General features: G+C 40.7%; 3 protein-coding genes across 3 annotated transcripts; 2 read left to right on the top strand and 1 right to left on the bottom strand.

The window, feature by feature from the left end:
• Nucleotides 1–231: 231 nt before the first annotated feature.
• Nucleotides 232–6921, bottom strand: nop53 (NOP53 ribosome biogenesis factor; the record flags this gene model as incomplete). The annotated part of the gene is made up of 12 exons (XM_079224980.1): nt 232–1659; nt 1782–1858; nt 2239–2305; nt 3429–3604; nt 3986–4141; nt 4243–4344; nt 4473–4568; nt 4695–4750; nt 5378–5580; nt 6007–6109; nt 6235–6311; nt 6716–6921. The coding sequence occupies 12 exons, from the start codon at nt 6919–6921 to the stop codon at nt 1599–1601; spliced, it is 1380 nt and encodes a 459-aa protein (XP_079081106.1). The 3' UTR covers nt 232–1598.
• Nucleotides 6922–7547: 626 nt separating this feature from the next.
• On the top strand, nt 7548–10478 carry LOC306742591 (histone H3.3A). Its single transcript, XM_079224982.1, has 4 exons — nt 7548–7633; nt 8581–8724; nt 9290–9443; nt 9598–10478. Exons 2-4 carry the CDS (start codon nt 8597–8599, stop codon nt 9724–9726), a joined length of 411 nt encoding a protein of 136 aa, XP_079081108.1. The 5' UTR covers nt 7548–7633; nt 8581–8596; the 3' UTR covers nt 9727–10478.
• Nucleotides 10479–11341: 863 nt separating this feature from the next.
• Nucleotides 11342–14539, top strand: LOC306742892 (histone H3.3A). Its single transcript, XM_079225338.1, has 4 exons — nt 11342–11405; nt 12313–12456; nt 12746–12899; nt 13054–14539. Exons 2-4 carry the CDS (start codon nt 12329–12331, stop codon nt 13180–13182), a joined length of 411 nt encoding a protein of 136 aa, XP_079081464.1. The 5' UTR covers nt 11342–11405; nt 12313–12328; the 3' UTR covers nt 13183–14539.
• The last annotated feature ends 10610 nt before the right edge of the window (nt 14540–25149 follow it).

Here is a 25149-nt window from a genome sequence, read left to right as displayed (position 1 = left end):
CACAAAGTTGCTAGAAAGGCTGTTGCTTTATCTTTTGGCTCTTATTATAAAAACATTTGTTTTAACCACGTGTCCCACAGATTTGATCATAATACAGCGAAAGATAAAGACGAGGAATTGATGTTCATCCAGAGAAGTCATCTTTTTGTCAGTTGAGACATAAGGCGTATTGGAAGTTAGAATTGACAAAAATACACATTTTATTCAAGGATGCCTTATCAAGGCCGGGGGTCTTTCAGTGAGTTAGAGTCCAGGAGATTAAACACAATAGTTTAATATCTCAGTAGAGGAGTCATACCCTCACCGCTGTGCATTAAAGGGTGCCCTGCACTAAATCCTCTAAGTGGAAAGGTAATGGAGGCGGCTCCTTCGGGACAAACTGTGGCTTTGAGACCACAGGTTATTTCATCCGCAGGACGTTGGCATGACAACATTGATAAGCTTCTGAAAGGGAGGTGGTCACTACATTTTGTCTGCTGAGTGGGTGGGGGGGAGGGGGGCTTCTGCAGGTAAAAGATTACATTTTCACACTGATTAACAGATAAGAAGCTTTGGCTTAGCTCCAGGCACCCTGTGTGTGTGTGTGTGTGTGTGTGTGTGTGTGTGTGTGTGTGTGTGTGTGTGTTTTAGTCCCTGTTCACACCAGCAGGACACTGAAGGCAATTATGGTTTCAAGCCAGCGGGGTAGAATCAATTATTACATGCCAACTTCCTCAAGCCAATCGGTCTGGTTTTACATCTAAGATAATGGGGGAAAGAATCATTACTCTACTTCAATTAAACTCCACTTAATGAAGTAATCTAATTATAGAGTTTAAAATGAGCATTTTATTTTAAATTGGTTGCCTCTTAACTTCGGAGGCCAACTAAAGCACATACAGAGCAACTACACCAAGAAACATGTCCAGATTTATACTTTTGATGCACCAAGAAATGTATATATTTCAATCTCAACATGTTTGTGTGCATTAATATTCTATAATACTGCTGTTGTAAGTAGTTGGTATTGCTACGATATCTATTACTCCCATTATATGTATTCGTTCATGTAGAGCCTCTGGACTACTTGTACTCATGACATCTATTGTACTTGTTGCTCTTCCTTTTATATCCCAGTCAAAAGGTTTTTCCCTTTTCTAACGCGAGGGTTCAAGGACAGAGGATGTCGTAAACTGTGCAGACTGTAAAGCCCTCGGAGGCAAATACGGGATTTCTGATATTTGTCGGGACAAATAAATTTAACTGCAAGTTGAAGTAATCTTAAACCTGACCAACATGCCAGCTGCGGAACATTTCATGCGTCTGACCTCTATTGAGCTGTGAGTATTTACTCTTGTATGAGCGGAGCATTGACACAGTGACACTTGGCTTCAGCCGTACACTATAACCCATTAGAGAAAAAACCTTTTCCTGATCAGATTTTATATTACATAACACAAGACACTGAAATGTGGAAAATATGAAATATCAAACATGAACCGGAACAGGAAATACATCCTTTGCATTTCAGTTTCTCAGTTGTATTTGTCATTCAGTTGTATGTACACGGTTCCATTGTGATGCGCTTGTGTCTTTAAAATGCTCCTCCTTTGTCGGCATTAAGTGATCTCTCTGAAAGCCCTCTTCTCCTGGTACTTCACCTTCAGTCTCCTCTTGAACCTAAGAGGCGGAGGGAGGGAGATGAAGGCACGGTATTAAAAATCAATACACTCCGTATGAATCTGAACGTCACGGAGGGCCTTCGAGGAGGCGTTACGTAAGAGCGAGGCAGCGGTCCTTACTTGGCTCGGTCTCTTGGTTCGATCAGGTTCCTCTTCTGCAGACTCTTGAAGCGGTCCTTGAGGACGCTGCCCTCTGGCTGCAGAGCACCGGCGTTGCGAGGTGGTGAGGGACAACAAAATCCACGTGAGACAAATTTGACACTCTGCTTTTGACTCTGCACCCAATTCCCACACAAATTATAAAATCCCATTCACGCCACAAAAGGCTGATTTAAAAAGTATTATTCGCAGACATAATGGCGGGAGATAAAGAGAGGAATTTTCCACATGAAACTGTAATGACCGCTGTGGGGAAAAGTGGGTCGTCTCAGTATTACAGACTAGGATAAGGCTTAGAATAAGACAATACAGGGTGCTGAAGATAACAACGACCCACTAAATGAACCAAAACTCATTACAGATAAAGACCATTATGTCCTCACTGGCAGAGGTCACAGTGAACAAACGAGTGAAGTACCTTGAGTTGTCGCAGGGAGCCGGCGAGCTCGTCACTGAGCTGAACCTCCATGTCCTGAGCCACAAATCTGCACAAAAAAAAAAAAGGAACCGCATGGTGACAACCGGTTCCAGAGGGAACATCAGAGACCCCTCGTCATTCAGCATTATAGTACCAGAATATATTTAGTGTTGCTGGAAAAACCACTGGAAATAAAAACGGATATGAAATCGGTCTCATTATGAATAACATTAATGTCAATTAACATATTTTTAAAAGTCACGTGGCAACTAACGAGCGTCAAACTGAACCCGAAACTTGAGGCGTTTTAAAACAGCAGTTAAATGTCCCCATTTCCCTTTTCTCCACAAAGTTGCATCATTTTGGAGACTAAACGTTTGACATTTAAAATTAGGAAAACTATACAATACTTGAATTAGTTTCTAGTTCTGATCGGAGTAATGAAACCACATCTGCAGTAAGTTCAGCCTGTCAGACGATGACCCCTAGTGGTGTTTAAGGAGTTCACACCTGTAGGTTCTCAGCTTGATCTCGAGACTTAACATTTTTAAATTGGAAGTCTAAGAGTATGCTACAGAGTTGCATTATGACAATGAATAATTGATGTATGACACAGTACACCAGGCTTCCTCTTTTAGATGATCCCATCAGCTGGCAGTACAGCAGAAGAAGCAGCAGCTTGGGTTTAGCCTCCAGTCCCACTTTGAAGAGATGCACATAACTTTGCACACTTTAATATGTTCTTATTAATATAATTATTGTATACGAGTATCAATCTAGTCATCCCCTTGTCACATTTTAAACTTAAACGCTTTACTTCTTTGTGTGCATCCTCAGATCCCAGATGATCGTTCACACAACGGCCACTGGAGCTCCATGTTAGTCTTCACATTCCCATGAAGGAAATACTGGGAGCGCAAGGATGTGATCATCACTGGACACACACGTTGTAGTACGACAACCTTTAGTGGCGTTTAAGGAGGAGTTCACATCTGTAGTTGGGTTCATGTGGACCGAGGGTTATCTTTGATTGAGCTTGACTCAACATTTTTGAACTGGAAGTTTTGGGCATTTAGGAGGCAGGGAAGGTCCCCTCGGATTTAAAATTTAAAATAATCCGTCTCTTGTGAGTTACTCAACTGAAATTGTGGCCCTTTAAAACATGGAATAAGAGTGCAAGAGGTGTGTACTTGAGTTTGCCGAGACGTCTGGGTTGAGCTTTCTGGGCCTCCTGGTTGGCCTTGCGTTTTGTCTTGTTGACCTCGGTGTCCTGTTCCTGCTGTATGATGGAGGTCTTGATGGAGCGAAGCTGGAAGAGCTGCTGCTGCTTGTCATTCTTCTCCCTGTTGGCGAATCGCCGTTGCGCCTGGGATGGAAAGGGGAAGAGAAACGATGAGGTGGATTGTCAGATGGCGCGTGGAGCAACGGCAATATGGAAACTTTCCACTGCTTTCTAAATCGCATGCTTTTTCTTTTAGTACATAGCACAGCCCCTTAGGTACAAACTGTTGCATGTACTCAATTGGGACAAACTTCTTACTTTTTAACTGTGCATCTTGAACTTTGACCCCCTTGCTTATATATAATTATTGCACAGAGGATTGTGGGTCAGAATAGCATGCTGGCTTACTGCAAAATGAGACCTAAAACACAATCAGTGAAAGTTTCATTACTTGCGTAGTAAAAACCTCTGGTCTCAGCCATTCGTCAAGTAAAAGTTTTTTAAAAGTTTAAATTGTTGCGGCACCTTTATTTTTTCCGCCCTCTCTTTCCTCCTCTGTTGCTCAGTCTTCTTCATTGCCACCACGATGGCTCCTACTGCCACACCCTCTTCCTCATTTGCAGCGTCGTCTTCATTCTCCTCTTCCACGAGGCCTTCCACCTGCTCTTGGAAGAGAGTTTCCTGCCGCACAAACAAATGCATGTTAGATCAAAATAAAAAATCTAAACTTGTATATAGAGTTCATAAACCAATGATGGACAAGCTGGAATCGTCATCTGTACCTCTGTTGGGTAGTGCTCTTTGTTGACAGCCAGCCGTTTCACTAATTTGTCTTCCTCCTTTTGTTTCTTGACCTCCACATCGTGGGCGACCTGCAGCAAGGCCTGTGTTCAGGGAGCGAGGGAGAAGTCATTACAACAAGATGAAACCATCAACAAGCTTTTAGTCAGTTCAATAACGTGCATAAATTAAAGGCTTTTGTAAGTCTGCATGCTGTAGAGTTGAGACTTACCTGATGGGAGAAGAAGTCTGGGTTGTAGGATCCTCCTGCAGCGATCACCTCCACCGCAGGAAGCACGGACGGCTTCTCATTCAACCTCTCTGGACGCTTTAGACAAAACAGGGATGTTAAAAAACAGGGATGTGCTAGTCATTCAAAAAAACATGTATACAATATGAGATATCAGTTTGCCGTTTTACTTTTTAACTCACGAAAACAAACATTTGTTCTCACCTTGACACGACTCTTTCCTGTCTGTTGAAGATACCAGGGGTCAGATGGATTTTCAGCTAAAATTAAAGAGAAAATAGGTTGAAATACGAGCATTTAAGTGACAGATTATCAGGACTTTACAGCTAAAACAGCGTCAGAAATCCACATCTTCAAATGCAAATCTATGATCCATTGTTCAGTTCGTACTGCCATGAGAAAACATGGCAACACATTTCCCTTCAGATCTTCTACATTTAGTTGTGGAGACTTAAATTGATACATCACACAGCTACATTGTGCATTTTTCAATGGCCACCCCAAATAGACCAGCACCCACCAATTCAGAAAGTAAAATAAAACCCTGGTGGCTTCCTCTTTTAGAAGATGTCCATCAGCTGGCAGTACAGCTGAAGAAGCAGCTTGGGTTTAGGCTCCAACTCTCACTTAGAGATTCACATAACTGTGCACACTTTAATATGTTCTTAATATAATTATTGTATACAATTCGAAATCTATTCATCCCCCTTTTCACAGTTAAACGCTTCACTTCTTTGTGTGCATCCTCAGATCCCAGATGACCGTTCACACAACGGCCACCGGAGCTCCATGTTAGTCTTCACATTTCCATGAAGGAAATACTGGGAGCGCAAGGATGTGATCATCACTGGACACACACACACACACACACAACACAGATAACTCACGGTCATCTCTCCATATGTCGTAGTAGTCTCTTTTTGGGTAGTTGTTGGCCTCCGTCTCTGCCTTCTTGGCCATCCCATCGACTAGCGGTCTGTACAGCATCCGTTTCTGCCTCTTTGTCACCACGCCTTTGGCCGCCAGCTTTTCGCTCCTCTGGGCAATGCGACGGAGTTTCTTGGCATTCGGTCGCTGGTAGGCCAGCACGCTGGAAGAGGGAGGCAGAAGACATGCTATGACGACACGGGTAACATGGAGAATATACGTGAAACCAAGGCTGTTTGACTCGATGCTGCCTACTGTAAGATGATTTTTTTATATCCTCAGATCCCAGGACACTATTTACACAACAGTCTCCTGAGCTCCTTTGTGTTGACTTCACATTCCCATGAAGGAAATACTGGGAGCGCAAGGATGAGATCATCACGGGACGCAGTCCTCAAACATGAAAATAAACAAATGGTAGGCTGATTTTTTTTTTATAATATATTTTTCAAGAAAATAAATCTATATTTAAATAACCGAATCCAACGCTCGAAACTACACTCTACTCTACTACACTCACAAACTACACTCGGCTCAGTTTCTCCCGACAATGAAGGATCAAACACAGAAGGCTGTGATGGATATTTACTCTTTCGGTGGTGGAACAAGAGAGTCATGCTGCAGGATCAGGTCTATCCTCAGAGGACGTGACGCCTTCCTTGTCCCCTTCTCCTCGTCGACGGGTTCCACTACTACACAGGGAAATACAGATTACACACATGTAAAAACACTTACGAAAAACTGCAACTCTGGGTAATGCATGACCCAACTGTAGGCCCATGGACATTCATTCTCTTTAGTGGAAATGTATAATTACCCCTCTGTGGAATTGTCTTTGGCGGTCCAGCATCCAAAAAGAACAAACTCTCATCTGACTTCTCAGACAGCAGACCCCTGAAATACATTTTTTTTAAAAAGTTAGCAAAATGTTTTCCTTTAAATTATTTTTTTCCCCATTTTATTATTTTTACTCAAAGGATTTCATGTAAAACATGTCCATATGGCACTTGTCCACAGCTTCAGCACCAGTAAAATGAACTTTGCGACAATAACTCCACTTTTTGGGACAAAAAGACGTAAAAACAAGGTTGTCCAACTACAGGCAACGTGTAGCTAGAGACCCGTATGTTGGAGAGACGACGACGTACAACGAGCCATAGACAGAAAACATCCACAAAATGTCCGCTACTTACTTAAAATGTAAACATTTATTTTAAAAGTTGTAGTTTCACGTAAAGTGTTACGGTATCACACTGTTCGTCGTCCCCACAATATATCTAGGTTAGCTAACAACTCACCCCGTGGTCCTCTCCTGGTGTCTGATGTCCTGTAAAAACTCGTCTACGTCGTTTATGTCGCTGTGTTTGTTCCAGCTCTTCTTCTTATTCTTGTTCAGACGTTTTCTCCGGGTACTGGGCAACCCCGCGGCGCCCGAAGTGGACTTTAATTTAACAAAACCTGGTTGTGAGTTCACCACGCGCCTCAGCTTTCTGGTCGGCGCCATGTTGGAGGACTAGTGGAAGAGAAAACACGTTTCTTCTTCTTTTGTGTTGAGCGCGCTGGAGGGACGCAGACAGCGGCCCCTGCAGGACGGACAGCGCAACTGCTGCATAAACTGTCCATGTAAATAAAAGTTTTAGTAAAACTTGTTTTTTCTTTTCTTCACTATGTCATATTTTATAAGTCTATGATCGTATTTTTATTTACAACAAAGTACGGGTATTAATCACGCATTGTGTGATACTCAGAACGAAGCGTGTTGGTGTTAAATTATAATTGTGTATATTCATTATTTAAAATATATAATAAAAAATGTCAATATAATATTAAAAGTCTGAAACAACAAATATCACTCACTTGTTATTCTCCCTCTGACACTAATTGTGCTCTCGTTGCTTTTTTCTTTCCAGAAAAAAAATATTTAATACAAAATAAAAAAAAAACAATAATAACCTAAATGGACAAACATGTAAATAATCAGGACTGATAAAAAAAAAAACACGACATTGTGAGTGTGGCCATGCAATTGTTTATCATGTTGCTGCATGTATGTAATATGTTTGTCCCAAGTGCATCATGGGAAACGTGTCTCCTGTTGCTCTCCTATGTTCTTTTTCCTTTTTTTCGTCCCTTCGTTTTATAGCGAGAACAACGCTTTAGAGACTCAAGAGCACGTTCCCATTTTTGAGCCGCAATCTGTCACTAAGTTTCCAAAGGTAAGTATCACCATTTCAATAAAACTCCGATCTATCATTTAATGTCGCGTTGGTTATCGGATGGACGTGTTTTTTCGTTTATTTTTGTCGAAAAAGAAAAACGCAGAGCAGCGCGAGCTGTTATGTGCCTGCTCGGGGAGTCGGGGACCTAAAAGGCACTTGTGATCTGGTCAAATTTGACTCGGAAATGCGCCTAAAGTGAGGGGTCATCTGACAAAATATTGTTTATCAATGGATCCCCTGACATGTCTAGTGTCGTCTTCAAAAAGTATATTCCACTTTCACGCCGTGGTTTTTATACTCTTCCGTCGTTTTTATCATCACCCTCTTCGTTTGGTACAACGATTTTTTTTCCTTCCCGTTTGCATTCTTCTCGCCAGCAGCCAGCCATCATCTTTCGGTCACGCTCGTTTCAAGACAGCGGGCAGTCGGCGCGGGCGGGGTCGCCTGCTTTTCCTTCGAAATAGCTCATTCTGAATAAAAAATCAAGGCTCGCGCGCCACCGGGGAGCACGCCGTGAAGAAACGAGCGAACCCGCGTTCGTTGCGCAAGGGGCGGGGTTTATTGGGCCATTGTCGTGTCGTGATTGGTCGAACGGTTTGCAACGTCCCGCTTCTCGTGCTTGTTTACAGAATGTGATTGGTTTACGGGATAAAGAGCTCCGCTGTGATTCGACGCCGTCGCTGTCCTTTGTACGACAGTCATTACATAAGCTATAATAATAAAAAAAAGAAATGAGGCTCCTGATTTATGTTTTTTCGTAGCCCACTGTAACTGAAGACGAAAGTTTGCCATGTTGACGTAAAGTTTTATATTAATGAAAATACAACTTGAAAAGTACATTTTTATTCGTCCCACCTTGAACCCTTGAACCTCATTCACACTTGTCCCCTAAAGCTGCATCGTTGTCCCCCCACCAAAGCACACTTTTGTCATGTTATCTCCAGGTGATCTTCAGCAGCCATGGCCCGTACCAAGCAGACCGCCCGTAAGTCCACTGGAGGCAAAGCCCCACGTAAGCAGCTGGCCACAAAGGCTGCTCGTAAGAGCGCCCCGTCCACTGGTGGCGTCAAGAAGCCCCATCGCTACAGGTGAGAGGTCACGTAGTTATTCTGTTTGTGATGGAGAGATTAACAACACAAGGAGCACTACACCTTTATTCCACTCTGTCAAATATGTGGATACATAGTTAAACTCACCTGACTGACAGATGGACTCAGTAGTTTCCCTGCAACCAAAAAAAGCCCTTAGGGATGCACTTAAGATCATACTTTTAATGTATGGCCTTTTACCCTACAAACAGACCGTATCACAAAACACTGTAGGTTATGTTTATTGTGTATTTGGACTGTTATGTGGAGAACATTGTGGTTAAAAAAACATCTGAGTGGAGCTGATGTTCTATCATGTGGTTTCTCTCAGACTCCTAGTAGTAGAAAAAGACTGAGAGTGGGGTTCAATCATTCAATTTCCCTACCAACAGTATGCAGAGGTGCAAGGTGGGGATGAAAATAGTGCACACAATTAAGACTAATGTGTTGTGTTGAAATCCAAGAAGGAAAACATGTGTTATGTGGCAAAGCAGGTCGATTGAGCTGCTCCTATCTCCAAATTTCAAATATATTGACGCTTTTTTTCTCTCCCTTCCCTCTCCAGGCCCGGTACCGTGGCTCTGCGTGAGATCCGTCGTTATCAGAAGTCCACCGAGCTGCTGATCCGCAAGCTGCCCTTCCAGCGCCTGGTGAGAGAAATCGCCCAGGACTTCAAGACCGATCTGCGTTTCCAGAGTGCCGCCATCGGGGCTCTGCAGGTCAGCATTACAACCAACTCTACACTATGCACTAAATCAGTGAACATTTATGTCAAAAAAGTGTCCAAACTAAATACGATAAAGTTTCCAAAAGCGACCATTTGATCATTTCTACTCTGCTGACAACGTGTGCGTTCTGTGTTTCCCTCTGCAGGAGGCCAGCGAGGCCTACCTGGTGGGTCTGTTTGAGGACACCAACTTGTGCGCCATCCACGCCAAGCGTGTCACCATCATGCCCAAAGACATCCAGCTGGCACGTCGTATCCGCGGGGAGCGCGCTTAAACTGTTTTTCGTCCCGTCGCCACTCTTTACAACCCTGTCCTCCCTCTATACTTAGTAGTTTGGTTTGAGGTCCTATATATATATCGTATGATTGTAATAACCGTAAAATGTGTGATCATGTCTCCTTTGGTGCTACTAGTAGCAGGGTTTCCTTAGAGATATCTTCATGTATGTTTGAACTTTTAAATCAGTTACACTCCTCACTTCTAGCTCACAGGTATACTTGTTGTCTCCATGCATAAGGTGTTTTTGCAAGCCAAGAATAGTGTGTGATTTGAGATGAACATAGGAAATTTCATTACGGTTCAGACATTTTCATCTTTAGATGGACATTTACATTGATATAATGGGTCTTTTGAGTTTTATTTTAAATAGAGATTTGTTGTAAAAGTAGTGATTTTTCTTTTTTTCCTTTTTACAATAATGGTGTATTTCTACTGTTAGTGTTAAATGTATGAAAATACAAAAGTTTGATTCTGGTTGTCAATTTAAAAACGTCATTGTGCTATGATGACACTGCATTTTTGGCAGAATCAGCGGCGTATATGTAGCAGACCTATGGTGATCATATTTTGATTTTCAGCCACGTTAATTATGTCCAGGTAATGTTTTGACTTTTTGTTCCTCTCTCAGGTTTATATGATAACCTATTTTTTTTTTCTACTGTGTTTTGGATTTGTTTTCAACTCATTTTTAAAAGCAAAATATTTGTACTCAAAATTCACAAACATAATAAATGGATTCTTGTGGTTAAATAAGACGTATGAGTGAATGATTTACATGAAAATGCGGTTCATAAATAGAATAGAGAACTTATCTGCACCTACTTTGATCATTTACTTACATTTTTCAAGCAAGCAGGTTATCCAAAATAATAGTTATATTATTACGTATCCTTCCAATAGCAGATACTGCCTTTTCAACAACAATAACACAGGTATTTTATAGATAGTTAATTTATTAATCCCGCAAGGGGAAAAGGTTTTGCTACAGCAGCATTTATACATACACGTAAAGCAATATTAAATATAGAAATGCACAATATATACAAAAATATATGTTTTAATCCAGGGCATAAAAGTATGCTCTGGATTAAAACATATTTTTGTATATATTGTTAAAACATAAAACCCTTGTTTAATTGTAAATTAAATCTTAAACAACTCAACTTTTTCTGTAGACTAAATATATCACAAAAAAGGTCACATAAACAAAAATCTTTAAAAACATTGCTGCTGTGTTTTCTTTATAAGAGAAAATACATTCACTTCTACTCGGGCTTTCCATGTTAAACAATGCAACGCTTTGGAAATACTTTTAACAAACTGTGAATAATTAAGACTAACTTTTTAATGCCAAATGTCACACTTTCGGTTTGAACCTGAATGCTCAAACTCCACACACATAAGAATAACAGCAGCACGTCTGTTTTATATAAATAAATACAACATCGTCTCGTTCGCTTTATATTAATAAAAAGACATTTCCACGAGTATCTATCAAAAACAGCTAAAAGTGACCACAGATATTATTGTTGTGAACGCTGTTGCATTGTGGGACAGCTGATTGACGCGGCGGCCATTTTCCCGCTGGACGCTGCTTCCCATTGTGGATACGAAGAAGAAAATAGAGACAAGCGAAACATTTCCTCACGACTTCTACTCACTTTCCCCACCAAGGTAAGCCAACCGAAATACGTCACTGCGTTTGGGAACGGACTTTGAAATTTTAAGTTGTATTTTTTTTCATTTACAGGCGCGTTTAACTGTGAAAAAAGTCTAATTTTGTCGTGTGTGTGTGGGGGAGAAAAAAAACAAACACGGCTGTCGAAACGCAGTCTTCTCTGCAGCCGTTGAGATGAGTGGGGAGTTCGGTTTCAAATTATGCGCCGGTTCAGCTCGATTCTACGAAGCCGTTCGGGACCGCTCGGCTTTCCTATGGGCCTCTATGAGTTCCTTGGAATGTCTTGTGTGTCGTTCTCGTATTTCCCGAAACGCTGGAACTGCGGTTATTTGTCAAATTGAAGTTGTTTGTGCGCTACTCCTGCGTTCTTCTTCCCCGGGTCTTTATCCCGTTTGCGCATCAAACCGCCGCCATCATCAGAGCTGGGTGGGCGGACCTAGCAACAGTGGAAGGCGGCTGTAGATCCCGCCCACTTTGACGGCTCTCGACTCTGATTGGCTCAAACGTTGTATATCTGTCGACACGCATTGGCCTCCCAGCCAATGGCACCGTCGTTCGTCTTTGAGTGACGTTTGTCGGGCCGAGCGCGATAGGGATTGTCCTGTATGTTTACTTCCCGAAAAAGTTAACTTAATTCAAGTTGCCTGTTTTAAAACTGTATAGCATTATGCTTAAATTGATATGTGTGTATTTGAAAGGATTAATAGTCACTCTTTTAGGAAATGTGTGTCACCTCAAGTGGAGGAGTATCAAACCAACACAATTAAACAATTTACACATATTTGTGTATAAAGAGTAAATAAAGTACAATTAAACTGAAGTAGATGGAAAAGAAAACGCTCTGTGATGGAATGTGTATAATAAACCAACGCCGTTCATCCTCCTTTTCTAAATCTTCTCCAGGTGATCTTCAGCAGCCATGGCCCGTACCAAGCAGACCGCCCGTAAGTCCACTGGAGGCAAAGCCCCACGTAAGCAGCTGGCCACAAAGGCTGCTCGTAAGAGCGCCCCGTCCACTGGTGGCGTCAAGAAGCCCCATCGCTACAGGTGAGACATAAGTCACAGTTGTGGAGACAGAATCATATAAAACAAAACACAAACATGTTTCTAGAAAACAAAAAAAGTACAGAAAACTTCTCAAACCCTAAATTGTAAGCTCACTCAATCAGCTGTCTTTGTATAGTTAAGATAATCCTTTATTAGTCCCGCGGTGGGAAAATGTACAAGATAGTAGTAGTAGTAGTTAGTTAGACCTAAATGTGGTTTGTATGAAAAATATACAACCAACTTCAATCAAGTTTCCCACATGATTAAATTGTTTTGTTCTATCATGAAGGCCCGGTACCGTGGCTCTGCGTGAGATCCGTCGTTATCAGAAGTCCACCGAGCTGCTGATCCGCAAGCTGCCCTTCCAGCGCCTGGTGAGAGAAATCGCCCAGGACTTCAAGACCGATCTGCGTTTCCAGAGTGCCGCCATCGGGGCTCTGCAGGTCAGCATTACAACCAACTCTCCACTATGCACTAAATCAGTGAATATTTATGTCCAAAAAGTGTCAAAACTAAATACGATAAAGTTTCCAAAAGTGACCAATCGATCATTTCTACTCTCCTGACAACGTGTGCGTTCTGTGTTTCCCTCTGCAGGAGGCCAGCGAGGCCTACCTGGTGGGTCTGTTTGAGGACACCAACTTGTGCGCCATCCACGCCAAGCGTGTCACCATCATGCCCAAAGACATCCAGCTGGCACGTCGTATCCGCGGGGAGCGCGCTTAAACGCTCTGCTCCTGTCTTCTCTCCTTTTCACCTCTTCCTCCCTTTCCTTCACCAGTCTGTCTCTCCGTCCCTCTGCCCTCCCTCCCTCCCTCCCTGTGTTATTAGTGTGTAGAGGAAAACTGATTATATTATGAATAAGTGTATAGTCGTGTTTTTCTTAGTGCTCTCTGCAGCAGACTTCTAGGGTACTCTCTTTTTGTGCATGTACCGACTCTTTGGTGATGAGATCTCCTCAAGCACACGTCTCCTAGTTTGCACTGTCTCTAATCTGACTCTGTGGAGGAGAGGATGACTTCTGGATAGAATAAGGAAAAAACATGGACTAGAACAATGCAAATTTGGGAGGGGCAGCCAGGAGGAGAGGATGGGTATGTGTCTGCTGGGGGACTTTTGTCTCTGTTTCTTGCAGCAGGGTGCTAGAAGAACTTACCAGGTCCTCTCCTCCGGCTCTCGAATCCTCTGCCAGCCTCGCTCAGAAATGTGCAGAGACGACGGTGTTTGTCTCGTTTCAAGACGGACGAGGCTGTATTTTCTGTCCCTGTATGCGTCTGCATGAGTGTTTGGTTCTGATCACCACAGCATATTGTACACAACCCATCAGCATCTTTTGACAACTTGATTTATGATCATTGCTGTCATTCATGTTTTTTTTCGTTTTTTTTCTTTACTTCAAACTATTTGTAGATGGCGTGGTGATGGGGGGATAAATCAGATTTAAAACACCGACAGAGTACAAAAACAGAAAAACAGATTTGAACAGATTGTTGTTTCCTCCTGAAATGTAAAGCTACTGACTTGTTTTGGCACCAAAGTTTGATCCTCTTGTAAATGCTCTTTTCCTAACCGACAGAAGAGTTTAACTCCACCTGTTTTTGTGGTGTTCAAATTGGTTTTATCTAATTATTTAAAGCCAAAACTTGAGAGCTAGAGTATGGTGTCATACATTTGTAGCAGTGGCTCATTTCTTTCTCATAAATAACCTCTTTATAACGAAGGTTCATCTCGGTTTGTAATGTTCCTCAAAACCAAAAGCTCTCAACAGTGTGAAAATTACTATTACTTGTTAAACAAACTAACTGATTAAAATGTGAAAATGTATTGTAAATCAGTGTTACATGACAAATAATACTGGTGTTTTCTGTATACGTCCCCCCTTTGCTTCTTTTTTCCTCCGGAATCAGTCGATCGTCTGTATACCGTTTCTCAGGTCGTCTTGTCACCCTTTTAACTTAATTTTTTTTTTTTTTGCGCAATTTGATTTTCTTTTTTGAAATGTTGAGGCTGATGTTTCAATTAAACAATGTTTGTAATTTCCAGATTTGTCATATAAGGTGGTAATAAATGGATGTTACACACATTTCTACTTGTATCCCACTTTTTTTAAATAATAATAATAATAATAATAATACATTTAATGTCCTACATGGAGAACGGCTCCCCAAACAAAGTACAGTCGATTCAAACGGCGCATGACGAGACACAGCTTTAACATTCCCGACAATAAGCTTGAGTAAAATTATGCAAAATGAGCACTAAAATCTAAAAGTATCTCCTGTTAAGGAGAGAAAGCGCAGCGAGAGGATGTTATTTTTTATGGTGGAACCACCATTGAGCATTTTGAGGTTAGAAAGAAAATGCTACAAACCTACACAAGCTTCGACAAGATTGAAAAAATAGAGAAATTATTGCCTTTTGGTTACCATTACATAATCGGACCTTTGATCCTGGATCAATAAGTTACTACTGCCTTCACCCTGAGTCCTGAAGCACTTTCACCACTAGATGGCAGTAGAACACCACGTTTGTGTTAATTCTCAGGAATCCATGGGTCTCCTGCTGATATTACATTTGGACTTTAGCTCGGAGTGAATTAGGACATTATTATTAAATGTTCATGCCAGTGCCGTCGCCTTTCTTCTTAAACATTAACACACTTATTGTATTTTCCACTTCCATCTTTGTCATTCTATTATGATTCATAAAATTTAACTAAAATACTAACAGGAATTATGACTTTACACATTTTGTCTCATGATATCATTCTACTCAGCAGTGACTTCTTTATGTTTTATCTGGAACATTTGCATGTGCCCATTTTCTCTCTCTCACACACACACACACACACACACACACGAACAAGAACACACACAGATGTGAGACTCCAGCATTACAATTAATATCCCTTTCTGGCTCGACATCATTCCCCTCATCAGTGTTTCATTTCATCCTTCTACTTCCTTGATTAAAAAGGATGAAGCCATGCCCTCCGCCATATTCATTACAATGAAACGCATACACACAACACGCACAGACACACACACACACACACACACACACACACACACACACCCTTGTCACCGTGGCCTTTGCTATACTCATTACAATCAAACACCAGCCTTTAATCCTGTTGTTTTGAATGGACACCACCGGCACCAGTGTTGTGGACACACACACACACACACACACACACACACACACACACACACACACACACACACTGTCAATCACTACATCAGGTTGACGGTCTCGCCCCAGTTCAGTGTTTCAGGAATCACAGTTCAGTCTTGTGTCGCTTGATTGACAGGTCAAATGATTTTAATGAGCCACACATTGAATCAGTCAATCCAATCTTCAGGACAGAAGGATCTGAAGTTTGCATTTAGGTTGGACAGTTCAATTATTCCTCCAGCAGTTTATCTTTCTATGTTAGCTTAATAATATTTTGCCGTCTCATTCCCAGCACACTGCTCAGGTGTTACAGCTGAGTTTGAAGCTGGTAGTTTACCAGTTCCTGTGGCGGTTAAAAGACTAAGCATCAGCGTCACGACATACATTTTATTTTCCGGCTCAGCATGAAGTCCAAGTTCAGGCATTCTGTATGTCTAGCTGGTATAACTTCAAAGATGTTTCATTCATTGCATGTAATCTGAGAATGTTTATGTTGTAAAGCAATGACACGCCAACCATCAAATCTCTTTATATTTGTATTCATAAACATACTTTTTCCACATATTAAATTTAATACAAATAGTGAACCACATAATCATACTTTTTGTTCAAATATTACAAAACAAAAAAACAAAAGCTCACCCTGAGACAATCTTACTGCAGGATCACATGTCAAAGAATCAATTTTTATTTCAGGATTTGGACCTAAACCCATGTGACCAGGCTTCTGTTGCTCTAAAAAGACTTCATAATAATGAATTATGATGATGAATTATTTTGTCTACTGAGTTTTCATTTTTACGAACGTAATGTTGACAAACATAACAAACAACGTAATGTTATCATCACCAGCCCTAAACATTTGTATTTTCATTTTTTTTTCATTGTGTACATTGTAGCTTTGTTCATCACAAACATGCTACACAGTGTGTTTTTAGCATCATGTGTAACTATGACGACGTGAATCATCAGCGGCACGATTTCCAAACTGCTGATGCAAGGTTTGGGATTTTACAGTAGTATTTAGATGGCATAGTCTTTTTTCATGTAATGCTGTATTTTTATGGTAATCTTTATGGTAAGTTGGTACCTGATGAAATGTTTAACTTTTGTAAAAATGCAGTACAATAAAGTGAAGTGCAGTGCAACTGGGTTTATATTATTCTATGATTAATTTGCCAGAATTCCTGTGCATATAAAAGATGATTTTCTAGATCATCACGGAAAAGATCCTGGATAATGATCTTGAGGAAATAGTGGGAACCCTGATTCAAGTGTTATGCTGTTTAAGAGTAAAACAAATCATGTTTATCATAAATTGGTTACTCAAAGAACCCTTATTTAGCTGAAGAACCATTTGAAAATGGGTCTTTATTGAACCTTTTTGTCTTTAGGTTCTTCAAAGAACCAGAAATGGTGCCTTAAAGAACCACTTGAAGGTTCTTTGAGGCAACTTTATAGGTTATTTGAAGAACTATTTAAGGAAATGGTTCTTTAAAGAACCCTGGTTTGAAAGGTTCTTCTATGGCATCACTCTGAAGAACCATTTTCGGTTCCAGATGGCTCCTTCATTGTTCTGTGTGGAGCGTGTGACGGGCCGTATACATGTTCTTACATCGAAAGAGAGAATGTGCATAGTTATTTCTTCCTAATTGTTTGTCCACGTGTGTTTGAGTGTGTGTGTGTGTGTGTGTGTCCACAACTGTGTGCGTTCGCCTTCCCCAAGGTCTGCGTAGTGGCGCTCCATCTGTGGCACTCAGGGGATTAAAGCCAATCTGTCTGTCTGCCGCTCAAAGTGCTGACCGTCAGACCAGCACCAGATTAACACAGTGCTGGGATTGGTACAGGAGGGAGAGGGGGGGGGGGGGGGGGGGGGGGGGGATGGATGTTGAGGAGGAGAGAGATGTGTGTGTGTGTGTGTGTTGGGGGCGGGTTGAGAGGTCAACCCCTGATTAGTACACAACTGGCACAGTGTGTGTGCGTGTGTGTGTGTGTGTGTGTGTGTGTGTGTGTGTGTGTGTGTGTGTGTGTGTGTGTGTGTGTGTGTGTCTTTAGGAAGGGAGGGGGTTTATAAACAGAGAATAGAGACAGAAGGGCAAGAAGGACAAGGGACAGATGTACAGTAGGCCTTCATGCAGGGTGGGAGGAGGGGTGGGGGTCACAGTTAACACACAACCCGGTGGAAAGGGGAGTCGCTGAGGTAATTTTCATGGCGGAACGAGACAAGAACGTATACGAGTGAATGTGAGATGGAGACACTTTAGAGCTAGAGACCATATTTTCACGTGAGACTCTATTCTGTAAATCTACATGGATATTCCCAGAGGTGCATGCAACTGTATTAGTGTCAAATGGTCCTTATTCTCAAATGATCTGTTTAGTAGTGATCCAACATTTTGTTGTCAAAAGGGGAGTATCATCCAAATACGTCCAAATGGCAAAAGTGTATTAGTTTAGATTAAACTACCCAGCAATATAAAAGATCATTACAATTAGCCAGCCCATTAATACACATCTTGTTTATGAGTGCTGTGTCTAATGATTTGTAGAAGTTTGTTTAGAATATAATGGAATAGAATGTGTGTGTGACATAACAGTGGGATTCTAGAATCTATGACACATTTTGTCTGTGTGACATCACAGGAAGTAGTTTCTCATATTGAGGATGAGTCTCACACCAGAGTCTACTGAACTTCTGGAGTAGGGGTGACGCCGGATAGTCGACTGTTCAAGGATTGATCTAAGGACTGGGAATCACAGTGGAATCATCACAGTGACGGGGAAACGTGGAAATACAATAAAGGATCATTAAGGAATAGCAACATGGCTAATTTAATACCAAAGAATACACTAAAATCAACTGGGAAAGGTGTGTAGAAACATCTGTTTCCGGTGCTATAACAGCTGTTTGGTTGTGTTTGTGTTTCTCACCCAGTGTCCCTTTACATCTGTCTTTACTTAACAACTACAAAAAGCAAGACGGATAATAAGCTGTGTCTCTCTGTCTATTGAACTCTGCTCAGTACTAAAGGAGAGAGCCACAATATTTTACAAGCGGCTAAATGAGACGATGAAACTTACCTCGTCAATATTTACAACCTCGCGCTCATGCAGCCGTCGTGTTATTCGTTTACAGCCTAACATTCTTTACTTTTATATCTGGCGATTTGCAATAACGTTTAAAAAAATAAATCATAAAAGTGATGTTTATTTGCGAAAATTATCTTGCTGAACCAAACACCTCTGAATTATAAACTCGTGTTTACCACGGAGATTATTTCTTGCAATAATCCAAAAGCCAGTGGAAAAATCCCATTGGCTTCATGCCGAGGAAACCAGTGTGACGCTAACTTCCGGGTTAGCCTGCAAACATACAACACGTGTGCCTTCACAGAGAGACCCAACAAATAACACACACAAGGATTTTAATAACAGCTCAATCGTACCGGCAGTCTCTCCTTGCAGGAATTCAAAGAACAGGACAAAGTGGTGTGACTGATTTAAAAAGAGTAGTTCAGACCGTGTCTTACTTACACACCTGGCCAATCACCAGCAGGACCAGCAGGTGGGATGTCTGGGAAGGACGTGGTGGTTGTGGGGGGTTGTGGGCATGTTGGGAGGGGCGAGGGCAGGGGGTTCAGACTAGATGAGATTAATGTAGTGTACCAGTGGTGCACAAAGAGACATGGCGAGCGGGGGGGGGGTGGAGGGGTGGAGCGACTTGCTGGGCATCGCTCCCAGGGATTAAGCGTGTTTAGCCGTGAGCACAACCTGCTAGTCACCTAGCAACACAGCAGGGTTCAGACAGCCACACTGTTGAACAAGAGCCGGCGCCAACTGTGTGTGAACCGCGTACGTATCATCGGTAACGGCGAGAAGCATCCAGGTTACGTGCAGTCGGTAAAGTACAAAACAATCAGTGTTGGGGTAGTTACTCAGAAAAAGTAACTAGTTACATGTTACACGTTACTTCTGAAAATTGTAACTAGATTACTTTACTAGTTACTGCATTTGAAAAGAAACTTCACTACTAGTTACTTTACTTTCCATTTTTTTTAAGCTAATGTCCAAATTAACTGCAAAGATACATGGACAAACATCATGGCCCTTTCACCACTTTATTTTCAATAATAATGTATTATTATTAATTAATATAATTTCCAATAATAATAATCGCGCTAGTCACACGACACTTCCTGCATGAACAATCTACCGTAAACGTCGGGTTACGAGCCGCTACTACCTTCGGTCAGAGTCCCTGTTAGCTCCCCGCTGTAGCCGGCTGGGGCTCCTGCTAGCGCTCCGTCCCCCCCCGCTAGCTTCCGCTAGCTCTCCGTTAACTTCCGTTAGCTCCCCGAAAACCACCGAAGATAGCGGGACCAGGCTCGGGCAGAGGAGCAGAGGGGTCGCGGGCAGTAGCAGCAGCAGCGCTAGCTAGCAGCTTGTTGCTACTGTTAATGCAGGAAGTGTTGTGTGACTCGCGCGCCACTAAAAGAGAACTTTTCAGACTGGTAAAAATGTCTTGAGTAATGCAGGAAAGCGCGTTCGTGAGGTCTAGTAAAGTAGAGTAGTTACCAATATTTTGAGTGTTATGCGTTACTTTACTTCGTTACCTATAATAGTAATATCGTTACTGTAATCCGTTACTTTGTAACTCGTTACCCCCAACACTGAAAACAATGAGCTAAAAGTTGCTAAAACGTGCCAAGCTGTGTGTGCGGTTAACACACGTGACTCTCTCACATTTTGATGCGTTTGTTACAAAAATAAAATGATTAAAGTTTATGTTTTAGTTTGGGGTGTAAGAGCGAGATGAGGTCTGGAAGCAAGCCGACAGGTGTCTGGTAAATGATTAAATAAACAAGAGAGTCAAAAGATGCACACAGGTGACGGCCCAAACTAAACTATAAGCGTGAGGGAAGACGACACGCACGAGATGACAAAAGACAAACAGAGTTTGTCAACTCTATGACAACTATGACAAAAAACATTCAGTGTGTGGTTCTAGTCACGTGTGCTGGAATGTTATGAAACCAGGGAATAAATGGAAGCACAGAAATGTAGACACAACTCTCGCCTGTCACTGCACTCAACTCAATTTAACTCAACTCAACACAACTCAACAACTCAAATCAACAACTCAACTCAATTTAACTGAACTCAACATAACTCAACAACTCAACTCAATTTAACTTAACTCAACAACACAACTCAACATAACTCAACAACTCAATTAAACTCAACACAACTCAACAACTCAATTTAACTCAACACAACTCAACAACTCAACTCAACAACTCAACTCAATTTAACTCAACTCAACTCAACTCAACAACTCAACTCAACACAACTCAACAACTCAACTCAACTCAACTCAAATCAACTCAACTCAACAACTCAACTCAACACAACTCAACTCAACTTAACTCAACTCAACAACTCAACTCAACTCAACTCAAATCAAATCAACTCAAATCAACTCAACTCAACACAACTCAACTCAACTTAACTTAACTCAACTCAACAACTCAACACAACTCAACACAACTCAACTCAACTTAACTTAACTCAACTCAACAACACAACTCAACTCAACACAACTCAACTCAACTTTACTTAACTTAACTTAACTCAACTCAACAACTCAACTCAACACAACTCAACACAACTCAACTCAACTCAATTTAACTTAACTTAACTCAACTCAACTCAACAACTCAACTCAACTCAACTCAACTCAAATCAAATCAAATCAACTCAAATCAACTCAACTCAACACAACTCAACTCAACTTAACTTAACTCAACTCAACAACTCAACACAACTCAACACAACTCAACTCAACTTAACTTAACTCAACTCAACAACACAACTCAACTCAACACAACTCAACTCAACTTTACTTAACTTAACTTAACTCAACTCAACAACTCAACTCAACACAACTCAACTCAACTCAACTCAACTCAAATCAAATCAAATCAACTCAAATCAACTCAACTCAACTCAACTCAACTCAACACAACTCAACTCAACTCAAATCAAATCAAATCAACTCAAATCAACTCAAATCAACTCAACTCAACTCAACAACTCAACTCCCCACAACTCAACTCAAATCAACTCAACTCAACTTAACTTAACTTAACTTATCTCAACTAATCTCAACACAACTCAACTCAAATCAAATCAACACAACTCAACTCAACTCAACTTAACTCAACTCAACAACTCAACTCAATATCTCAACTCAACTTAACTCAACTCAATATCTCAACTCAATATCTCAACTTAACTCAACAACTCAACTCAACAACTCAACTCAGGGTAAAGGGGTTGCTAAACATACTTCAATAGAATCTGAGCTCAGACTCTATAATTTATTTATAAAACACCAAACTCAATCGTGAAAACAAAAGGCTCAACACAAAAAAGCCTCAACACTTCACAAAGCCAACCGCCAACATGTAAGTTATGTTCGATAGTGACAGACATGGAGTTTTGTGTTTTTTACAATATCTCTCTCAATATCCTGTTCAATATTACATTTCTATGTTAGGCACTTGTGTTAAGAATCACTTCTTATACACTTTGTAGTTAATCTTTTTTGTTGTATTTTACTTTTTCTATTTTAGATGAATTTTTTTTTAATTTTTTTTTATTTACCTTTCTCATGTTGCTAGTGGATTCTATTTTTCAATGGTGTCCGTATTATTTATTTACACTCAATAATTGTTATTTTATTGTTAATATTTGACATTTCTATTCTATTCTATTCTATTCTATTTTCTATCTATTCTGTTTTAATCTTTAGTGAAACTCTGGCACAATCATTTCCTTTAGGATTATTAAAGTTCTATCTCATCTTATCTGATTTTATCTTATTCTATCTTAATAAAGATTATTTTACAAAAACCTTTGAATAAACTGGAAAACCAAAGTATCCTGTGACAATCCTTCCATATTTATTCAAGCAGCATTGCACTTTTATCTTCATTTCATTCTCATTGTTGTTGTTTTTTATGTATATATATGCTTTGTATAAATATTTATATTTGTATGTGTACATAGTATAGTATGTTTATGCTTTCCTTTGTTCTACTTAGATGTCCTAGTTTTTTGTTTATTTGTCTATGTCTGTCTAATTATTTGTATGTATGGCCAATAAAGCTGATTGGGATTCGGATTTAAGACGTAGACAAATAATTAGGGTTTTTTTGCAACAAAGTTTGATATCATTCCAATAATGACCTATTCTTCTTTTCCCTCATTGAAAAATACAAAATTCTGTTCATTTCAAAGGTTTACAAGAAGTCTCCGTTCACAATGAAGTCCTTTTTCTGTATGTGAGCTGGAGGTTTCAAATCTTGTGTAACCGCCGTACTGGACCAGATTTAATGTCCAACTTTCACCCTTCAGAATGTGAACACAAATCACAGTCAGGGATCAATAAGCAAAAAACACAGTTTTGAGTGGAGGGAGCCATTCCAAAGTTCAGTCTTAGTGTGTGTGTGTGTGTGTGTGTGTGTGTGTGTGTGTGTGTGTGTGTGTGTGTGTGTGTGTGTGTGTGTGTGTGTCTCCAGTCACACTGCTACCAGAAACAAGAGGGAGTATAGAGGAGAACGTATGAGCCCCTGTGAGCTTTATCTCCATCTCTGTGCTGTGTTTTTTCCCCTAATGATTGTGGTTAAGTTATCACATAAGACACACAGAGTAGAGGCAAAAACACAAGTGAATGCTAAACAAACAAATTCCAACATGTGTTGGAATGAATGGTGGTGGAGAAGGCAGTGAAACGGAAAAACAAGTGGCAAAATAAAAACCTAAAATAAGAGAATGAACATTCTTTCATATTCTCGGTCAAAAAAAGACATATCCTGCTACATGAGCCAAACTACATTAACTCGTACTTTTTTATTTATTCTTTTATTTCACCGAAGCTCATTTATTAAAAAATAAAGGAAAAAAACACTGAAATGTGCTTCCATATCAGAGTTACTCAGGTTTTAGAATATACAGTATATACTGTAGGTATATATGCATATATATAAAGTGTCATGATCTTTAGACCATCAGCCATATGGCCCCTGTGTTTTAACGGCCCTTTTATGTAAATCTATAGTAAGATTTGCAAATTATGCGAGACGTGTAGCAGACTTTAGCTGTGATGCCTGGTTTTGGTACGTATATATACATATATTAAGTGCTTTTCTACAACAAAAGGTATAGACATGCATGTATATATTGACCCACAGAAAATATTTCTGTGAGTGTGAAGCTGCCGTCCGTCACAAACAGGCGTTTGTTGTTGGCAGTGCACAGACAAACTGGCATGTAAATAGCCACAGAGATGAAACAAACATGTTGACTTGTTGTTTCCAGAAGTGTGTGCTGGTATGTGTGTGTGTGAGAGTGTGTGTGTGTGAGAGTGCACCAGTGTGTGTCTGACTTATATTTTGTAAGTTAATGGAGGCACCCCCTGACCTCCCTACCCCATCAGTTTGTGATTGGTCGATGGCTCCAGCATCGGGGATTAGACCATGTTTCCCCACTTTACGTCCCCTGTTCTTCTTTTCTCTCTCTCTCTCTCTCTCTCTCTCTCTCTCTCTCTCTCTCTCTCTCTCCACATCACATGATCCGTTACATCACGGGATTGAGGTCAGAGCTGGATTAGGGCGAGCGAGAGAGGCAACGCTGGAATTACTGAAAGTGAGGCAGTGGATGCGGGAGGAGGAGGAAGGGGAGGAGGAGGGGGAGGGTTGGGGGTTCAGATGGCCCATATGAAGAGAGGATGAGAAAGAAAGAGAAGAAAAGAGGGATGTAGATAGCGAGAGATTGGGACAAAGAAAGAGGAGCAGGGGTGAAGATATGCAAGGGTTTATACACTAAAAGGGGATTGAACAATGCAAAGGTCTGGAAGCCTGATGCTCTAAATGCAGTAAAGTGTGTTCCACAAAGTGCAGCAATTTGAGAAGAAAACATTCGTAAAATCATTTTGCAGAAGATGAACTTGGGCATTAATGTGGTGGAGCGATGGGGGTCAGAGTTCAGAAGCTCACAGGCCACACTGTGGTCCGGTTCTCTGTTGAGTTTATGTACTTATACGTGTAAATGTGGAAAGCGCCGCTTTCTTTTTTTCATGTTATTACACACAATACTATGGAGGCTTTATTATGCCACGCAGAATGAACATGAAATCACGATAACAAATAGAAAAACGTGGACTATTTCTCATCCTCCACACATGTAGCGCTGCTGTTTAAAAGGAATGCTTGATTGAGCAGCAGATTTTGTACAAATTGTAAAGTACGATAAACTTTGAAGAATATTGTAAGAGTAGCGACATTGAGACATTTGAAAGTCTTTTACACACTAAATGTGAAAGAAAGGGAAATGTTAAATTAGAAAACAGACAAACATTCCCATCTTTTCATATATTTCTCAACTCTTCATTCAGTCCAGATAGTATTTTAAATGTACCGTAGAAAACAATGTTAGAATAACAACCATACATGAGGA

The sequence above is a fragment of the Taurulus bubalis genome (assembly GCF_910589615.1).
Source record: "Taurulus bubalis genome assembly, chromosome: 10".
In the NCBI taxonomy this organism is placed as follows: Eukaryota; Metazoa; Chordata; class Actinopteri; order Perciformes; family Cottidae; genus Taurulus; species Taurulus bubalis.
The sequence above is the reverse complement of the archived record's forward strand: the minus strand, read 5'-3'. Positions and strand labels throughout refer to the sequence as shown.